This window comes from Eschrichtius robustus, chromosome X, assembly GCF_028021215.1.
Source record: "Eschrichtius robustus isolate mEscRob2 chromosome X, mEscRob2.pri, whole genome shotgun sequence".
NCBI classification, from domain to species: Eukaryota; Metazoa; Chordata; class Mammalia; order Artiodactyla; family Eschrichtiidae; genus Eschrichtius; species Eschrichtius robustus.
Genome location: NC_090845.1, coordinates 17,515,695 through 17,532,798, shown reverse-complemented (window position 1 = coordinate 17,532,798; position 17,104 = coordinate 17,515,695). Strand labels below are relative to the sequence as shown.

General features: G+C 46.1%; 1 protein-coding gene across 3 annotated transcripts in view; it reads left to right on the top strand.

Moving 5' to 3' along the window:
* MAP7D2 (MAP7 domain containing 2) overlaps positions 1–17,104 on the top strand; it is a 93,987-nt gene that overhangs the window by 42,895 nt on the left and 33,988 nt on the right. For 2 of the 3 annotated variants that reach the window (XM_068533120.1, XM_068533121.1), the window contains 4 exons: positions 34–111; positions 1,231–1,394; positions 8,168–8,279; positions 11,325–11,435. In XM_068533120.1, coding sequence (XP_068389221.1) covers positions 34–111; positions 1,231–1,394; positions 8,168–8,279; positions 11,325–11,435 — 465 coding nt within the window. Of the gene's footprint in view, positions 1–33; positions 112–1,230; positions 1,395–8,167; positions 8,280–11,324; positions 11,436–13,297; positions 13,421–17,104 lie in introns of those variants that run through there. The other variant, XM_068533119.1, reaches the window with a different exon arrangement.

The following is a 17,104-nucleotide window of genomic DNA, read 5'->3' as shown; positions in this document are numbered from 1 at the left end:
GTGAAGTCTTTCATTGTGTTTTCTCTCTTGTAGGCATGGATGGATTTTTAAAATCTGATGAGAGACAACGACTAGCTAAAGAAAGACGAGAAGAAAGAGAAAAATGTCTTGGTAAGTTGTGCACTTTGGCTGTTTAGGTCTAAGGGAGTGGAGATGTGATGATGTCTTTTCTCAAGACCCTTAGAAATTTGTGACTGAATGGGAAGAGAACTGGGACAGTTGCTAGGTGAACGTGGAAAACTGGGAGCAAACCCGCGCTGCCACTGGCCCGTTCACAGTTGTTATATAATTCTCAGGACAGTTGATTTACTCATTGAGCATGCGTTGAACCTCTGTTACTGGCACTGCGCTAGAGCTGTGGGTAGGATGCTGGAGAACAAGAGACAGTCACCGCCCCCGCCCGCTCAGGCGGCCTCTCCCCAGGGCAGCTAGAAGGGCCATCCTCGGGGGAATGGAGGAAATCGGCACCGAAGGCCATTTCTGTGTTAGGACAGGGAACCCATTGAGAAAGGCTGTCGTACCTCTTGCAGGCTATGGACAGATTCGTCCAACCTGTTCCCCCCAGGGTGCCACGAGGTAGGTGGAGTGGCTTCCCCAGGGCACTGAGACAGATGAGGAGCTTTCGAATCCTACTCCTTGAGTGCCTCCTGCTGGTCGGCTCAGACATTGCGTCCTCCAGGGAACCCTTGCCTGCCTGGCCAGGTGGAGCTAAGGCCCTTGGTAAATGTCTCAGGAAGGAGGCGGGCCGATCCTGTTCATCGTCTTCTGTTTACCCTCACCCAGCTCAGCGTCTGGTGCGTGGTGCGCGTACAGCTAACGTGTCCCGAGTGAAGATACCCTGATAGCTCTCATTTCTCAATCCTGCGTGTGGCCTAGCCATTGGGACGGGTCTGACTTGATGGCAATGACAGGCAGAGCTCCCACGTGCAGAGGGGCAGTGACTGTCCACTTCCCGTGCGTTGTCTCATTCGGTCTCCACAGCACGTGATGTTGCACATGCGACATCCCCACTTCACAGAGGAGGAAACTGAGGCAGAGAGATGACGTGGTTAATATGTCCAGGGTCACCCAGCTAGTGGTGGAGGCGCCAGAACCCTTCATCTCAGTCACTTCAGCCTATGATCCCACCGGGCTCTTTTTTGGGGGTCACTCTTCTGCGTTTTTGGTATTAATCCAAATGGTGTGGGGTGCTCTGGTAACGACACCTCTCTTCTGCCTTCCTTCCCCCAGCTGCCCGGGAGCAGCAGATCCTGGAGAAACAGAAGAGAGCCAAGCTCCAGTACGAAAAGCAAATTGAGGAGCGATGGCGGAAGCTGGGAGAGCAGCGGCAGCGAGAGGAGCAGAAGAGGGCTGCCGTGGAGGAGAAGAGGAGGCAGAAGCTCCGGGAGGAGGAGGTGAGGGCTGGGCGCCAGCCGGCTCTGCAGCGCACGCTAGAACAGGAACAGAGAGACAGGTCCATTCAGCTTAGCTGGGAGTCTGTGCTTCCGGGACAGACACGAGGCTGGAGGACGGGCTGTGAGGGTGGAGGACAGCATGACCTTGTACTCACTGCTGGAAAATCAAATAGTCTACCTTCGGATACAGACGTGCTAGTCTGTTTATATTTTAATGCATGTTCTTGCTTTAATCATCCTTTCTCTCCAGTTATCTTTTAAAAAAGAAATGGAATGTAATTACCCTGACAGAGTCCTTTATTACTAAACTTTGAAAATATATTTAGAAAGCATATTTGGGGTATAGATTTTCTTAACAAGTGTATTTTAAGGGTGTAATCATAGCCTTGTATCAGGTGATGATCATTTTTTATTCATAAGGTATAGTGACTCATCATTTATTTTTATTTTTTTTACCACTTGTAAAAGCATAAACTTATTACAAATTTTAATACATGATTAGTAAGCAAAAAGGTAAATATTTATTGTAAGTAATAATAGATGGGGATGATATTTGAATGAATTACCCTTGAATGAAGAATTTGTTTATTTTTTTTTTATTTTTTAATTGTATTTTTTAAAATTCTGTTTTTAAATTGGAGTACAGTTGATTTACAATGTTGTGTTAGTTTCAGGCATACAGCAAAGTGATTCAGTTAAACATATATATATTCATTCTTTTTAGATTTTTTTTTCTTTTTTAAAATCTTACTAAATTTATTTTTATTTTTTTAACATCTTTATTGGAGTATAATTGCTTTACAATGTTGTGTTAGTTTCTGCTGTATAACAAAGTGTGACTCATCATTTAGTATGAACAATATAGAGGTTTGTTAATCGCCAACACTATAAGATACAGAGATGTTGGTATAAGTTCAGTATTTTTTTAATCTCTGAATTGTTATCACTGTCTTTACCCTTTTGTCTTTTTTTAATAAAAAAAAAACAACACAAACATGCTCACATACACAGAATTAAACCCATCTTTGCCCACAGAGCACAGGCTTAAATGGCGGCTTCTTTGTTCCTCTTAGTGAATGGAGGCCTGAGCAGGGTCTTAGCCACAGTCGCTGTTGCTCTCGCAGCCCGATCACTGCCTGCCTTTGTCAGCTCCTGGTGCAAATCCCAGCCCTCCCCCTAAGCAGCTGGCAGCCAGGGCCAAGTCTCAGACCCCTCTAGCTCGGTCTCCTCAGCCCAAAACAGAGGTGGTCATAGGAGTTAAAGGAGGTGACTTCCGCAAGTGCCAGCAAAGCACCTAGCACAGAGTAGTCGCTCAGAAACGTTAGCTTCCCTTCAGTGACTTCCGCTGACCCTGGCTGAAGCAATGTCAAGAGAGAGCTACCCAGGAAAGATTATGGCACAGAGTGTAGAGACCAAGAGAAAAGCCACAGTGCGTTGGGCTGTTTCAGTGACGGGGCGGATCTCTCCTTTCCCAGCCTGGGTATTTGTCGTGAGTGCTGGACTCGCCCCTTTTCTTCCCATCCTCCCTTCCTTGACTCACAGCTTCTCTCTTTTCTCCCTGCTCTCTCCATTTCCACTCCTGACCTCCTGCGGGATTGCTGATTGCAGGGAATGTGTCACTGCCGTTCCAGGAAGGGGTGCTGTGAAGTCACAGGAGACGCTTCCTGAGCCTCTGCCACACCTGACAGTGTCACACGGGTCCACCTTTGAGGGACCCGTGTGACAGATGAGGGGATGGCATGCCAGATGATTGGTCCTGATGCAGCTGACTCGTTAGTGGCTGTGCTTCGGACAGCTTCCTGTTTGCTTTGTGTGCTCCCTTTCACCCCTGGTGTGGTGATGGTGGGGAGTGGGGCAGGCTGCCTGCCCGTGGTCAGCACAAACACACATCGAGCTTGCGCCCCTCTTCTCCCCAGACACGGCAGGGCAGGGCTGAGAGCTGGGCCTCCCATGGGTGTAGAGCAACCGGAGGAAGCAGTGGGCTCCCTCCACCACCTGTTCCTGCCCTCTGAGCCCCCGGAGACCCAGGTGGAGCTTAGGGACTCTCCCCATGCAGGCTGGCCTGTTAACCACCTCATCATCAGTGCTCTGCTAATGCAGAGGTCCGATTGGCATTCTCATGGGTGGTCTTTGGAGAGGACAGATAGGTCTCTGCTGCAGGAGCCCTTTCCAAAGGAAAGCCTTTGCATTTGCCCCCATGGTTCTCTGGAGATCTTTGGGAGGGCTGCTGCCTGCTTGGCACATGGCTGTGGAGACTCTCCATCCTCTTCTCAGTGCCAGATTTAAGTCCTTTTTGTCAGGGCCTGTCTCTGTCAACCAGGGAGAAGCCTCCGCAGGAAGATGGTTCATTCCATTTTGCTTCTGTAGCTTGTTGGAAAGTGTTTGCGTTGCCCACAAACTCCTGCCTCTCTGGGTCTGATATTAGGAGCTCATAAAAGGCCTGTTGACTCCTCACCTCCCCAGCAGCCCTGCCCTGGCTCCATGTGCCTAGGACTGTTTCCATGATGTCGCTCTTGGTAACGCCTCACATCTGTGTGGGTGAGCCCCAGACTCGGCCTGGAGGCCTCCTCTCCACCAACACAGAAGTGGACATCACAGCCGGCCTAGCTCCCAGAGGTGTCGAGGGCTGGAAGCTGGTCAGGCCTGTCCTTGGGAAGGGGGAGTCCAGTGTCCACTTGACACTCTGACCTTGAGCTCGTTTTCTCGCTGGAGGCCGCCTTCTCCTACAGGTGGGTTCTTCCAATCTTCACATGCCACACAGCTCCCAAGAATCAAGCTTCTGGAACAAGCTTTTGTCATCTGCCTGGGTTAAGGCTGACAGCACAATGCGCTCACCCCTTCTCCACTCAGGGAAGTATAGCTTCATGACTAGGGGCCCTGGAAAATGGTATTTGGTGAAGCCACCTCTATGTTCCTCATGCTAAACAGAAAACCAGGAAAGACCTCTTTCAAAGAGTACCTTCATCTCTGTAAGTTACTTGAACACATCACAACTTCTCATAATCTTCTTGCTTGATACCTAACAAAACCCACCAGGCTGAGTGTAAAAATGAGAACTTTCTGAACTCAACTAAGCAAAAACTTCACTAAGCTGAGCGCTGACTGCTCTCAGAGGGCATTGGCTGGCATGGGGCATGGTGATTACGTGGCTTTCTGGCCAGATGTGGACGTGTTTGCAGGGAGAAGGGCCCTCCACGGAGCCCTGCTTAGGACCATTTGGGGGCTTGTCCCCATGCTGTCATCCCCAGAACACATGTAGTAAGGGCAGTGGAAAAGGCACAGTCAGCCCTCCACTCCTGCCTGAGACAGTTGTCTGGGTAACAGTGGCCAGGCCAAGCCCTGCTGGAGGCCTTTCATACTGCTCGGCCAGCTCAGTGCGTCACCTTGGTCATGGATCTCCTCTAAGTTCATCCAGGCAGGTCTAGGGCCAGAGCTCAAGGGGTCAAGGGTGAGTTGCCCTCATTCCTTCCTTCCACTAAGCCCCACCCAATAGAGGACATTGTAGGGACAATAATCTGCGTTGCCCTTTCCCCATCCTCTGTTGATCATCAGATGATCCTCAGGAGAGCCAGAGCTTGGCAGGAATTGCAGTATGCAGTATGCAGCTGTGATATTTATTAATACCGTTCTTCTGATGTGATTGAACTTTCTCGCACACGCTCTCTCGTGCTCAGCCTTTCCTCTAACCAGTGGTTCTCAGCACCATCCCAGCACCAGCAGCAGCCGCATCTCCTGGGAACTTACGAGAAATGCATTGTCAGCACATTCACCTCAGACCTGCTGACTCAGAAACTCTGGGGGTGGGGCTCGGCAACTGGTGATTTAACAAACCCTCCAGGTGATTCTGATGCAGACTCACTCACATTTGAGAACCACTGCTCTAAACTGCCATGTTAACAATCCTCCTCTTCAAACTTGGGTTCAGTTAGCATTGGTTAAGGACTTACTATGCTAGTTGTTATCTTGTAGACTTGAATGATCTGTAATATAGGTAATATCATACCCATTTTACAGACAAGGGAACCGATGCCCAAAGATGACATTAAACGATTAACTCAGGGTCATGGGGCTAAGTAGCAGGCAGAAGTGGGATTTGAATTCATATCTGCTGATTCCAAACTAGGATTCTTTGCATTCCATCACATGAAGGAACAGAAAAAGATACACACACATGCTAGGTAATACGGGACTATATGGGACTAACCTCTAATAAGAGTAAAGTGAACCAGTTTTGGTTTTGACATGTTTGAAGCATCCGATTCTGACAGCTTGGGTTTTATAAGTCCCCTTACCATAGAGCTTGGTTACCACCTATTTTTAATCATCTCTCCAAAAGTGGGTGACACAGAGTGACTGTGTCTTCTCTCAGGGATAGCGTCATTTTCGTAAGTCTACGTACAGTTCAAAGGAATAAATCTCTAATGGTAGAATTTGGAGCAGCTCAGTGGGTTGGGGGTAGATGACAGAGGTATTTTTTCTAAAGGTAACCGAAAGGCTCAGGAGTAGGTCTGGCTTTGGATGAACATTCCCTTAAAATTATGCCCCTAGATAGCTATTCAGTGATACGGTTGGCTGTGAGTCTTGGTGTTCTTTGTTCTCATTGTCTCCTAGTAGATGAAGGACTTTTTTTTTTTTAATAAATTTTTTATTTATTTATTTATTTTTGGCTGCATTGGGTCTTCATTGCTGTGAGCAGGCTTTCTCTAGTTGCGGCGAGCCGGGGCTACTCTTCATTGTGGTGCGGGGGCTTCTCATTGCAGTGGCTTCTCTTGTTGCGTGCAGAGCACGGGCTCTAGGCACACGGGCTTCAGTAGCTGTGACACGCGGGCTCAGTAGTTGTGGCTCGCGGGCTCTAGAGCGCAGGCTCAGTAGTTGTGGCTCACGGGCCTAGTTGCTCTGTGGCATGTGAGATCTTCCCGGACCAGGGCTCGAACCCATGTCCCCTGCATTGGCAGGCGGATCCTTAACCACTGTGCCAGCAGGGAAGCCCAAGGACTGTCTTGTGAGGTCTTTCTGGCAGGTAGGCAATATCCCATAACCCACTCAATACTAAATTCACTCTGAGGTAAAAGATTTCAACACTTAAATTAGGTCATTGGTGGGAGGGAGGGGATATGGGGATATATGTATACGTATAGCTGATTCACTTTGTTGTACAGCAGAAGCTAATAAAACATTGTAAAGCAATTATACTCCAATAAAGATATAAAAAAAATTAGGTCATTGGTTAAATAATTGATGTTAAATCCATATAAAGGAATACTATCGAGCCCCAGTGTTGAGTGATCAGACTTCAGTCCTCAAATAGTCAAGAAGTTCTAGTTCCTCCAAGCCCTCATCTTTTCTCAGACAAACCGCTGGGGCTGGCTGTCAGAATTTAATGGGCCAGGGTCTTGAGAACAGGATTCTGCCAGGAAATGCACACTCATTGTAGAGTCTCAGCCAAAAACTAGAGCGCAGTTAATAGCAAATACAAATCTGAGACTTACAGGAGGAAAGAAATCCCCTTTCTGCTCACAGGTCCCTGGAGAAGCTGTCTTTTAGCAAAGTGCTATTCGGAGAAAAATTATGCAGAGGAGGCTGAGATGTGGAGAATGCTCACCTCATCCCTCTGGTGTGGACAAAAGGGACAGGTCCAGGCACCTCCTAAGTGACCTTTCTGTGTTTCTAGTGAGTGAAATAAAGGAGCCTTTCCCCGATCCTTAAGTCACGGTCACTCAGTTGGTGCTGCCCTAAATTAATTTTGCTTGCTTGTTTATTTAAGCCATGAGAAAATAGTATCTTTTTGTTTTGAAGTTGGGCTAGGATTAGCCCAGTTCCAGGAGCACCTCAGGGTGGGGTTTTATGAGGGTGAAAAGGTGTCCGTGTGACCGCTTACCCTGTGGGCCTTCTCCAGTGGAGGCAGGGAGCGGATTTGGTATTTGCAGTGTCATTGAGGTGGTGCGGAGCTCAGAATTAGGACAGCTTCACTCCAGTGCCAGGGAAAGACTTGCCAGCAGTCAGGCCCAACTTTATGAAAAGAACAATTTGGTTAATGCAGGGGCGTGCTTTTGATAAATGCTCTGTTAGGAGAGAAGCCTGGTTGTTGCTTTTCTCTTCTGGCTAAAAACTGTTTAGTTCTTCCTCCCCCCCGCCCCCACCGTCTAACTCTGAGAATGCATAGATGCTTGATTTTGTGGACACCAGTTTCTCTACTTTTGTCTCTTGTATTTTGAAATATGCAGTATTATCCCCAGATACTAAATAGCAGAAAAGAGTTATAATGTAGAGAACAATTAATTCCCCTTTAAGAAGTTCTAAGAGGAAAATGGGACTTTGCAAAATGGACTTCAAAGTCATGGTGTATCCCCCCAAAAAGTCATGCTTAAGGCTATTAAAATTCAAATTATATTTCAGTTTACTCAAATCATAGTCCTTGATGCTTGTCAACAAGAGAGGATGCAGTTGGTTCTAGAGCACAATTCCAGTTCTACTGGATGGGACAGACCTCAAGGAGTTAATGCTTGTCTGGCATTATTCTTAAACAAATCAAGGCCTGGCTGCGGCAGCAGCCTCTCCCGTGGGAGGGGAGAGGTGCTGGGGCTGGGAGCCAGCACTAGCCGCCTTGTTTACTCCCCGCCCACTGAGAAGGCGCTGGTGTGGTGGGGAGAGCACGCGAGCCTGGGTTTTGGATGCTGAGCGGAGAGCCCCGTCTGGTGACTCACCCCCGCGCCGGAGGTGCAGCAGTGCCGCGGGGCTGGGTGGTTAATCTTGCTCTCTTGCGTGAACGGCAGGAGCGGCTCGAGGCGATGATGCGCAGGTCCCTGGAGCGCACACAGCAGCTGGAGCTGAAGAAGAAGTGCTCGTGGGGAGCCTCACTGGCCGCAGGGCCCGGAGGACGCGATGGTGAGTGAAGGGCTGTCCCTGCATCGCAGGGCCCGGTGGGGAGATCTTGGGGCAGGAGGGAGATCACGGGCAGACTGGCGCCCGCAGGATCTGGGGGATGCTTTGTACCGATCTGCAGGTACCTTTTTCGGATGTGATGTTTAAAGCTGCCAAGCTTCCTGTGTATGCATTTCTTGCGAAGGGGATCTGTTCATTCTTCTTGCTCACAAACAGCAGTTGATACAGTAACTGGGCTTTGAGGTAAAACAAAAGAAAAACAAAGAAAATGAATATAGAGCCTGGTTAACCGGATCCACCTAGCAAGCCCAGAGGTAACCTGATTTCAGGGAAGGTCAATGACAGTAGGCTCAGTCATGGCTGCAGCATGACGGGGAAAGGCTGAGCAGCAGTAACCCCCTAAAAGGGGCTGGGGTTCTTCCCTCCACATTATTTATTTCTGTTGCTCTTTCAGTTTTGTTTTAAGGTGACTTATTTATTTCATTATCCAGTTCATACTCATCTTTAAATTTTCAAATGTTTAATGTATGGATTGTTACTAGTCCCTGGGTGGTTTTGCCCTCTTTTTAGTGTCTTTTCTGTGTCTGCCATTCTATTATGCAGGAGCTGTATACCAGCTCTTTCTGAGAGCAAATGGGTTTACATGAGTGGTACAGTTTCTTGACTTTGCTGTATTGTGCTTTTAACCTTTTGTCAGTGAATATACTTTTTTCTCTTTTTTTCTTTGAGACGTCAACAGCCCATCTCAGTTACTTTTTCTAATTTCCTAATAGAAGCTAGAGTCAACCAGAAATTGGGACTTTTTTCTTTTACCTGTCTTTGCTCTGATTTTTTTTTTTTTGCTGTGTAGGTGAATCAGGAAATACCCCACCCCCTCCTCTAGGTTTAGCAGCCAGCACCCTCCCTCCGGACCCAGGGACCACTGCCGCCGCTGCTGAGTCCACCAACGGTATATCCCAGCATCACTGTGCCGTGGCATTTTGTGATGACTGTCCCGGTCACCCTCCTCCATCACTGTGTCTGTCTCAAGCACTTTTACAATTGATTTCTTAGTCTGACCCCTTAGAACTTTTTTCTAGAAAGTGAATGACATGCCCATATTTCTTTGTTCGTCATCGTGGAGCGTGCATGCCTTACATCCTAGTACCCTGGAGACATTTCATCCTCAGCTCACTAACTTCTGCCTTGACAATCTTGTCGGTGTTTGACTTCTGTGCGTTTAGATCTTCAACGCTCTCATGTATCATTGGTTTTTAGGCATTAAGTAGTAGGGTATTTCAATCACTTCTGGTTACCAGAACCTATAATTACACGGAGTTTTGGGTATTAATGTGATGGATTCCTGGAGAGGTGTTTGAGTTTACCAGTACTAACACTGTGAATCCAAACAAGGAGATAAATTGGCTTTGTTCTTGATTTCCTCTCTCTGATAGGCTCTCTGTTTTGTATACAGGCCCGGGAAATTCTTAGGGTCTAGGTCAAGAATAGAACTAGCAAAACCTTGCCCCCATTTAATAGGGACTTTAGAAATTCAACCCATCTTTGACTGGTAAAGAAAAAACAAGATGTAAAAGGGATACAGTATTTCCCAGCCACCCAGAAGGTCAAATTATAGCAGTAGGAATAAATATCCTTGGTCTCCAGCGTTTCTTTGACAAAGAATAATTTTTATTGGTGTTGCTGAGTAGCAGAGACTTTGCCGCCTGGGCCACGTTCACTGTCATATGGGCACTGGCCTTCCCCCAACAGAGAGGGGCAGGTAGAGTTGATAATGACACCTTGGGAATCGTACCCAGGGCCCTGGGACAGGGTGAGGTGAGTGTGGTACTCGACTGGAGCACTTAGTTTAAGGGAGTGGCAGAAATGTCAGTAATCAAGATAAAAGAATATTTTAATCAAAATGAATGAAGAACAATCTATGACGAACAAAATATTGAATTTGCAAAGACCAGTACCATGCTGAGCCATGTCGGAGCCTGAGGCAAAAGGGGAAATGTGTACCCCTAGAGACATGGTTTTACGTAATTTCTAGTGGTTATTTTTCCCAGAACATTAAAATACTCAAACTGAAACGTTGAAAAGTAGGTGTATTAAAGCTCATACCGTTTTAAGTTTAAATATTTTATTTATACCCAAACAGACTGTATTATAATTTTACTTCAGTCTAATTTATTTAAAAATTATTTAGGGTCATCACTTGGTCAGGAGAAATTGTCAAACATGACACTTCTCTCATTTGAAAACAGGATGAGTAGAAGAGTAGATTTTGAAAATATTATTGATAAGTTTGCTTCCTTTAGAGCCGGGGCCACACATCTTTCCTTTTGCCTCAAGCTCGGATATGGCTTGGCTGGCACTGTGAGCACCTCTCGGGTTGCTGCAGTCGTTTCACTTAGAAGCCCGTCTAAAGTAATGGTGGGAAATTAAGAGTACCAAACCCAGGACCACATTTTAAAATCCTAACCGTAAACAGTCATAGCCTTTGAGAAAGGGCCATTGTGACCCCATCTCTTGATAAAAGGAAGAAACCAACTGCTAAAGGTTGTTCTGCTTTAAATACAGCTCCTTGCTTTACAAATTACTTCTCTCTGCAACCTGAGCTCTAGATAACCTCAGAAAAAGTCCGGTTTCAGCTCACCCAGTCTCAGTCAGATCGTAGAACATTTTGCAGTGGTGCTTTGTCTCTGGGTCCAGGTTGGTTTTGTTTTTGTGTGGTCTGAGTTTACTTAAAAGTCCCTGGACACAAGGAAGTGGTTGACTGGTGGGATTAACAGGGCTTTAGTTGAACAGTTGAGTGAGGCTGAACATTTGGAGTCAAAGAGAAACACAAAGTCGAGCAATAGAAGAGAAGAACTTGCTTCAGATGGATGGCTGCTGTGGCCCGGGCATTCCCAGACGTGCCAAGTGGAGGGCAGGGAGCTGGAAGCAGTGTGCTGTGCCACAGTGGTTTTGGAGGCGTGTGGATGAGGACAGGAAGACACTTTGGGAAATGTGTTTCTTAGTCTAGAGTGGTGTGAATACCAATGTCTTTAATGCATTTCTCTGCAGCATGTGACAAACTTTCAACATCAACCATGAATTTGCCAAAGCAGACGGAGCCTCCCATGAGTAAGCGCCTGTCTTCATCCACCGCGACAATGTCCTATTCCCCAGACCGAGGCAAGTGAACGTGTAGACCTGGTCTGTCCAGTTTTCTTCTTTCTAGCGTGAGCGTGTTAACGTCGGTCTTTGGGAGAGCCCCTCTTGAGCCTTCTGCAAATAGCCCCATTCTCCTAGCCTTGCGATCTGTGCGTGGGAGCCCCAGGGCCTCACTAATGGGACTTTGGAATGTGGCAACGCGCTCTTCACAACCAGGTCATTGTTGAATAGGGACAGGAGTTAATGCTATGCTCCCAGTCTGAAAGAGACTTCCATTTTCCACAGTGCATGTAGACGTTATCCTGGCCTGGGGTTAATTGACCAGTGGGCAGGTGTGATTGTTAAAAAAGTAACTGCCCAGTTATTGGTGCGATATTGTTGATTAGCCAGAAGCGGCGGGATTGATGAGGCAGAGGTACGTGGGAGACTTAGATGAGTGAAAAAAATGGGGCTCTGCTCTTGTCTGTGGTTTGTAAGCCTGCCCGTTTCTCTTTTGAAAACAGAAGTTCAGAACTAATACGAAATCTTTAAAAGGGCAAAAGGATGGGTGGCCTTTTCTGGCGCTCTGTTTTGAGGTGAGAGATGGTATGTATAGGACGGGTGCCAGTTCCAGAAACTGAATAGATATAAAATCACCCATGTTCTAATGGAGGCTCAGAGAAGACACTAAAAGTCTGAATTGCTACCTTTCAGAGTTTGTAGGTTAAGGAAGGGAGGGAAGCTCTCCATGCATTAAATGCGTATCTTAAAGCATCACTGAAGAAGTGTCAGGTGCCAGTAGAGTACGTAACTCATCGAGTCATCACCAGGGGGTGAGCAGGAGGGTGTTTGTGACTCTGAAGAGGCCAGTGTGCGTTCCTGGTTTTTTTCCACTGGCTTTGACCTTGCGCCTCCAGCACAGAGGTCTGTCATGTGTGGCAGAGACCCCAGAAGTGTCAGTGTTGATGCTCTCTGATGCAGTTCATGGGTAAGCGCTGGAAACCTTGAATTAACTAGGAGCTGGATGAGAGAACATCTACATGCTTTTAATTCTGTATAGCTGTTCCATTTGTGAGTATATCCCATAGGTTTTCATTAATTCATATGGTTACGAGTTGATGTTAAATTCATACTTGCATTGATTAATGTGTAAAGATAATCAGTATGTTATTATATATTTTTGGCAGCTGAATTATCTGCTTGTGGATTATTAATTGAAAAAATTCCCAAGCCATTTACTGGCTAGTGGATACCCAAAGAAGACGAAGTCATTGAAAAGTTAATCCATTATCTTATAATATGTTCCGAAACCATCAAAATAACATTTCAGTCACTGAATTTTAGATTATGGATACTACTACTTCTTCCATTAAAGCTGATAATTAGTTGGCTATTTTTTTTTAATGTTTCTTATTTAACTTTTGCCCTTACTTGCGTGGGAAAAGTATGAAAGGATGCATATTTCTACATTAACAAAATCAGTGTGTTATGAAATATTTCCTAACAGAGGGCCTAAAACAAGTGTTTTGTAGGAGTAATCTTTTTCTCCAATGTTAGATCTACTTGGTGAGTAAATGGTTTCTTGAGTCCCTATGACATCTTGGAATATGGGCTAATTCTCTTCGGGTGGTACAGGTGATACTCTAATTCTGTAATAGCATGTTGAATGAATTCTGGCACCCCAAGAGAAGTAACACACTCTCCCAAGCTCTAAATGACACAGCGTCTGTTTTCTTTTACTATGACGAGCTCCGAAGCCATCCTTTGCTACAATATTTTTTCTTTCCACATTCGTTCTGCCACCCAAAAGTTGATTTGCATCATGCACTGTGTTGTTTTAGGCATTTTATTTTGTTTTGTTTTAATTTTGCTTTTTAAAATTTTCATTTGATTCCGTCCCTCAGCTCATCGCACGCACCTTAGTCCCATGGAAACCTTTCTTGTTATGCGACTGTTGACACCCACACAGGCTTCTTTAGCCAGAAGCAGAAGTGCACTCATGCTCTCTGAGCAGGCCAGTCACTCAGGTAAAAGAGGCCAAGCTGGTGACACTGAGGAAAATGCCCCAAATGGTATTGGTTGGCCTTTGAGTTATTCCTGAAGTTTTATATCTTGCTTCACATTTGTTGGCTTCATGAAATGTCTTCTGTGGTTAATAACATTTTCTACCCACCAGTGTTTTATTGTTGCTATATTTCTTTTCTTTCAAGTGTCACAGAGGTGAGTAAATTATTTTATGATTGAGGGCATGTGGATTAGGAAAAAAAAAATCCATCTCATGAGCTATGGCGGTTAGTAGACTTTTTTAAATAGACGGTTTGGTAAAGTAGCCTATAAACTGCAATCTCAGCAGTCCCATAACCAGCTCTACCACTTAGTAGCTCTTACCACTTTGGGTGAGTTAATTAACCTCTCTAAAGCCTCAGTTTCCTCATCTCTAAAGTGGAGTTATTTTAAATTGTCATGAGGATTAAATGAGGTAGCACAATGATGGACACAGTCAGAACAGGTATCTAGAGCCTCACTACTCAAGGGGTGGTCCATGGACCAACAGCATTGGTATTACCTGGGAGCTTGTTAGGAGGGTGGACTCTCAGGTCCCGCCAGACCTGCACATTGACGTCCAAGAAACAGTGGGCCACACCATCAAAGCCCTTCCTTGACCAAAGCAGATCAAACCATTATGGCAAGTTTAATGGGGACTAAAAAAAAAAAAAAATTAATGGGCACTAGTGTCCCCTGTTTGCAAGTGAGGAATACCGTGTCCACATTAGGGCATGTCTGGTCTCCGTGTCAGTTCCCAAGATACAGTGCGTTCAGTGAGGTAACATATAAATGACATATTGTCCTCTACCTAGTTCTACCTGTTTCCAAGTAGTTGTGCTGTTTCTGCAGAGAATATATACAAATGGCCAATAAGCACATGACAAGATGCTGAACATCCTTAGTCATTAGGAAAATGCAAATCAAAACCATAATGAGATACTACTTCCCACTACTAGGATGGCTAAAATTCAAAGAAAAAAAGGATAATACAGTTGACTCTTGAACAATTTAGGGGTTGGGGGTACCAGCCCGCCTCAGTCAAAAATCTGCATATAACTTTATAATCAGCCCTCTGTATACTTGGTTCCCTATCCGCAGATTCAACTAGCCATAAATAGTACCGTAGTATTTACTATTGAATAAAATCTGCGTGTAAGTGGACCCATGCGGTTCAAACCTGTGTTGTTCAAGAGTCAACTGTAATATGTATTGGCGAGGATGTGGGAGAAATTGTAACCTTTATACATTGCTGGTGGGAATGTAGAATGTGCAGCTGCCTTGGAAAACAGTCTGGCAAGTTTTTCAAAATGTTAGCGTTACCACATGAACCAGCAATTCTACTCTTTGGTATAGAGTCAAGGAAATTGAAAACATACACAATGAAGTATACAAGTATTCTCAGCAGCATTCTTCAGATTAGCCACAATGTGGAAACAACCCAGATATCCAACAACAGATGAATGGATAAACAAAATGTGTTTATCCATAAAGTGGAATATTATTCAGCTATAAAAAGGAATGAATTACTGATACATGCTACATGATGAACCTTGAAAACATTATGTTCAGTGGAAGAAGCCAGGCAGAAAATGCCACAAGTTTTATGATTCCATTTTTATGAAATGTCTGGAATAGACAAATCCAGAGAGACAGTAAATAAGTGGTTACTAGGGACTAGGGGAGGGGGAAGAGGAGTGAGTGCTTAATGGGCACAGGGTTTCTTTTGGGGGTGTTGAAAATGTTCTGGAATTAGACTGTAGTTATGGTTGCACAACCTTGTAAATATACTAAAACCCACTAAATTGTACACCTTTATGATATATGAATTCTGTCTCAAACAAATAAACAAAAAATTCCTGGGAAGTAGGAAGTATCCCCATTTTGAGAATGAGAAATGTGTCAGGAGGACCACTCCCAGGATCGATGATTCTCTAGGAGAGCTCAGAGCTATGATTTATTACAGCAGAAAGCTACAGAGCAAAATCAGTGAAGGGAAAGGGTACAAGGAACAAAGTCCAGGGAAGACCGGGCACAGGCTCCCAGCGTCCTCTCCCAGTGCAGTCACACAGGACACGTTCCCCCAGCGATGAATTAGTACATGTATGAAGTGTTGCCAACCACAGAAGCCCATTAGAGACTCAGTGCCCAGAGTTTTTAGTGGGGGCTGGTCACGTGGGCACCCCCTGCCAGGTATGTACCCAAATTCCAAACTCAGAAGGAAAGCAGGTGTTCAGCGTAAGTCATGTTGTTTGTACAAACAGGTTAGGCACAGTGAGCCACTCTTACCAGTTAACGGTGGGAACTCTGCCCAAATCCAAGTTCCCCGATGCCGGGGCCAGTGTGGTAAGCAGGCCTTTCCAGGGAGAGCAGTTAGGCCTGCTGTGTTTTTTCTGTTCTTCTCTGCACAGTTCACCCCCTTGGTCCTTGGCCACGGTGTCTTTACGGCAGAATTATCATCAATAGGAGCTCGTATAGCAGGCTGAGACCAACCTACCGTGTGGATCTCACTTGTGCCATGTAGGGGTGCTGGACTTAGACAGTTAAGACACAGACCAGTCACTATCAAGGTCTGTCCTAGAAAGCCAGCTGGCTTCCTCCGTAAGTTTCCATATGAACCTCTTCTACCTGGCCTGAGGCATCAATTCAGGCCCAGCCAGCGCTGGGCAGTAAGATGAAGCTGGCCCGAAGCCTTCCAGGGCTGAGGCAGTGTCGTGATGGTACAAGTACAGTCCCCGAGAGCACACGTGTCCCCTGGAAACAGAGTTTATGATGTTCGGGCACCCCACGCAGGACGTGCATTGGGCAGGCAGTCCAGGCTCACAACAACCGCCCCCCCCCCCCCCGCCCCCCGCTCTCAGTCCTCACTTTCAGAGGCACTGCCTGAGGCGGTCCATTCCAAACAGTTCTGCCAGCGACCCTGGCTTCACCTCCTGCCGAGTGTGGACTGCGTGTGGAGGTGTTGAGCGGGGACTGCGCAGGAGCTGGCCTACCCCTGCCATCTCACGGTCACGCTGTCACCTGCAATCTGTCTCAATCTGAAGCGCTGGCAGCAGCTTGCAAAGGCAGTGTGGTTTTCCTTCAGCAAGAGGGGAGAGTTCCCAGAAACAGTTCTGGAAGAGAAAGATCGTGAATGCCCTTCCCCTGGCCCTCCCCTGCACCACTCCAGGGGGGCTGGGTTTTGTTGTTTTTCTCCATTGTTATCAGCATGCTCCTTTCAATAATCACGACTTTACATTTTCTCAGTCATCCTCTACTCTCACATGGACCTTTCATCTAGAAGGGTTGAATGCAAGAAGGACAAGAGCATTTTTATTTAAAAAAAAAAGTGTCCAACTTAAGCAGAATGACACATCATGCTCAGAAACTAGGACAAAATCCTGAATTTTCAAAAAATTTCAAAATAGGTTTGCATCATCCCCCGTCTCTTCCATCCTCTTCATTTATCCAGTGAGCAGCCTAGAAAAGATCAGTCCCTTTTCGGGGACGGGTGCATTGAACAAGTTGCCTTTCTGAGGTGTGTGTAGAGGGAGAAGGGCAAGGGAAGTAGGGTCAGGCTCTCCGTCCGTTGTTAACAAACCGTAGCCAATCTGGAAAGTCAAACACCAGACGTCTTGTCTCGTCAGCAGTGGTGCATCCCCCAGAGGGGGTCGAGCCTGCTCTTCGGG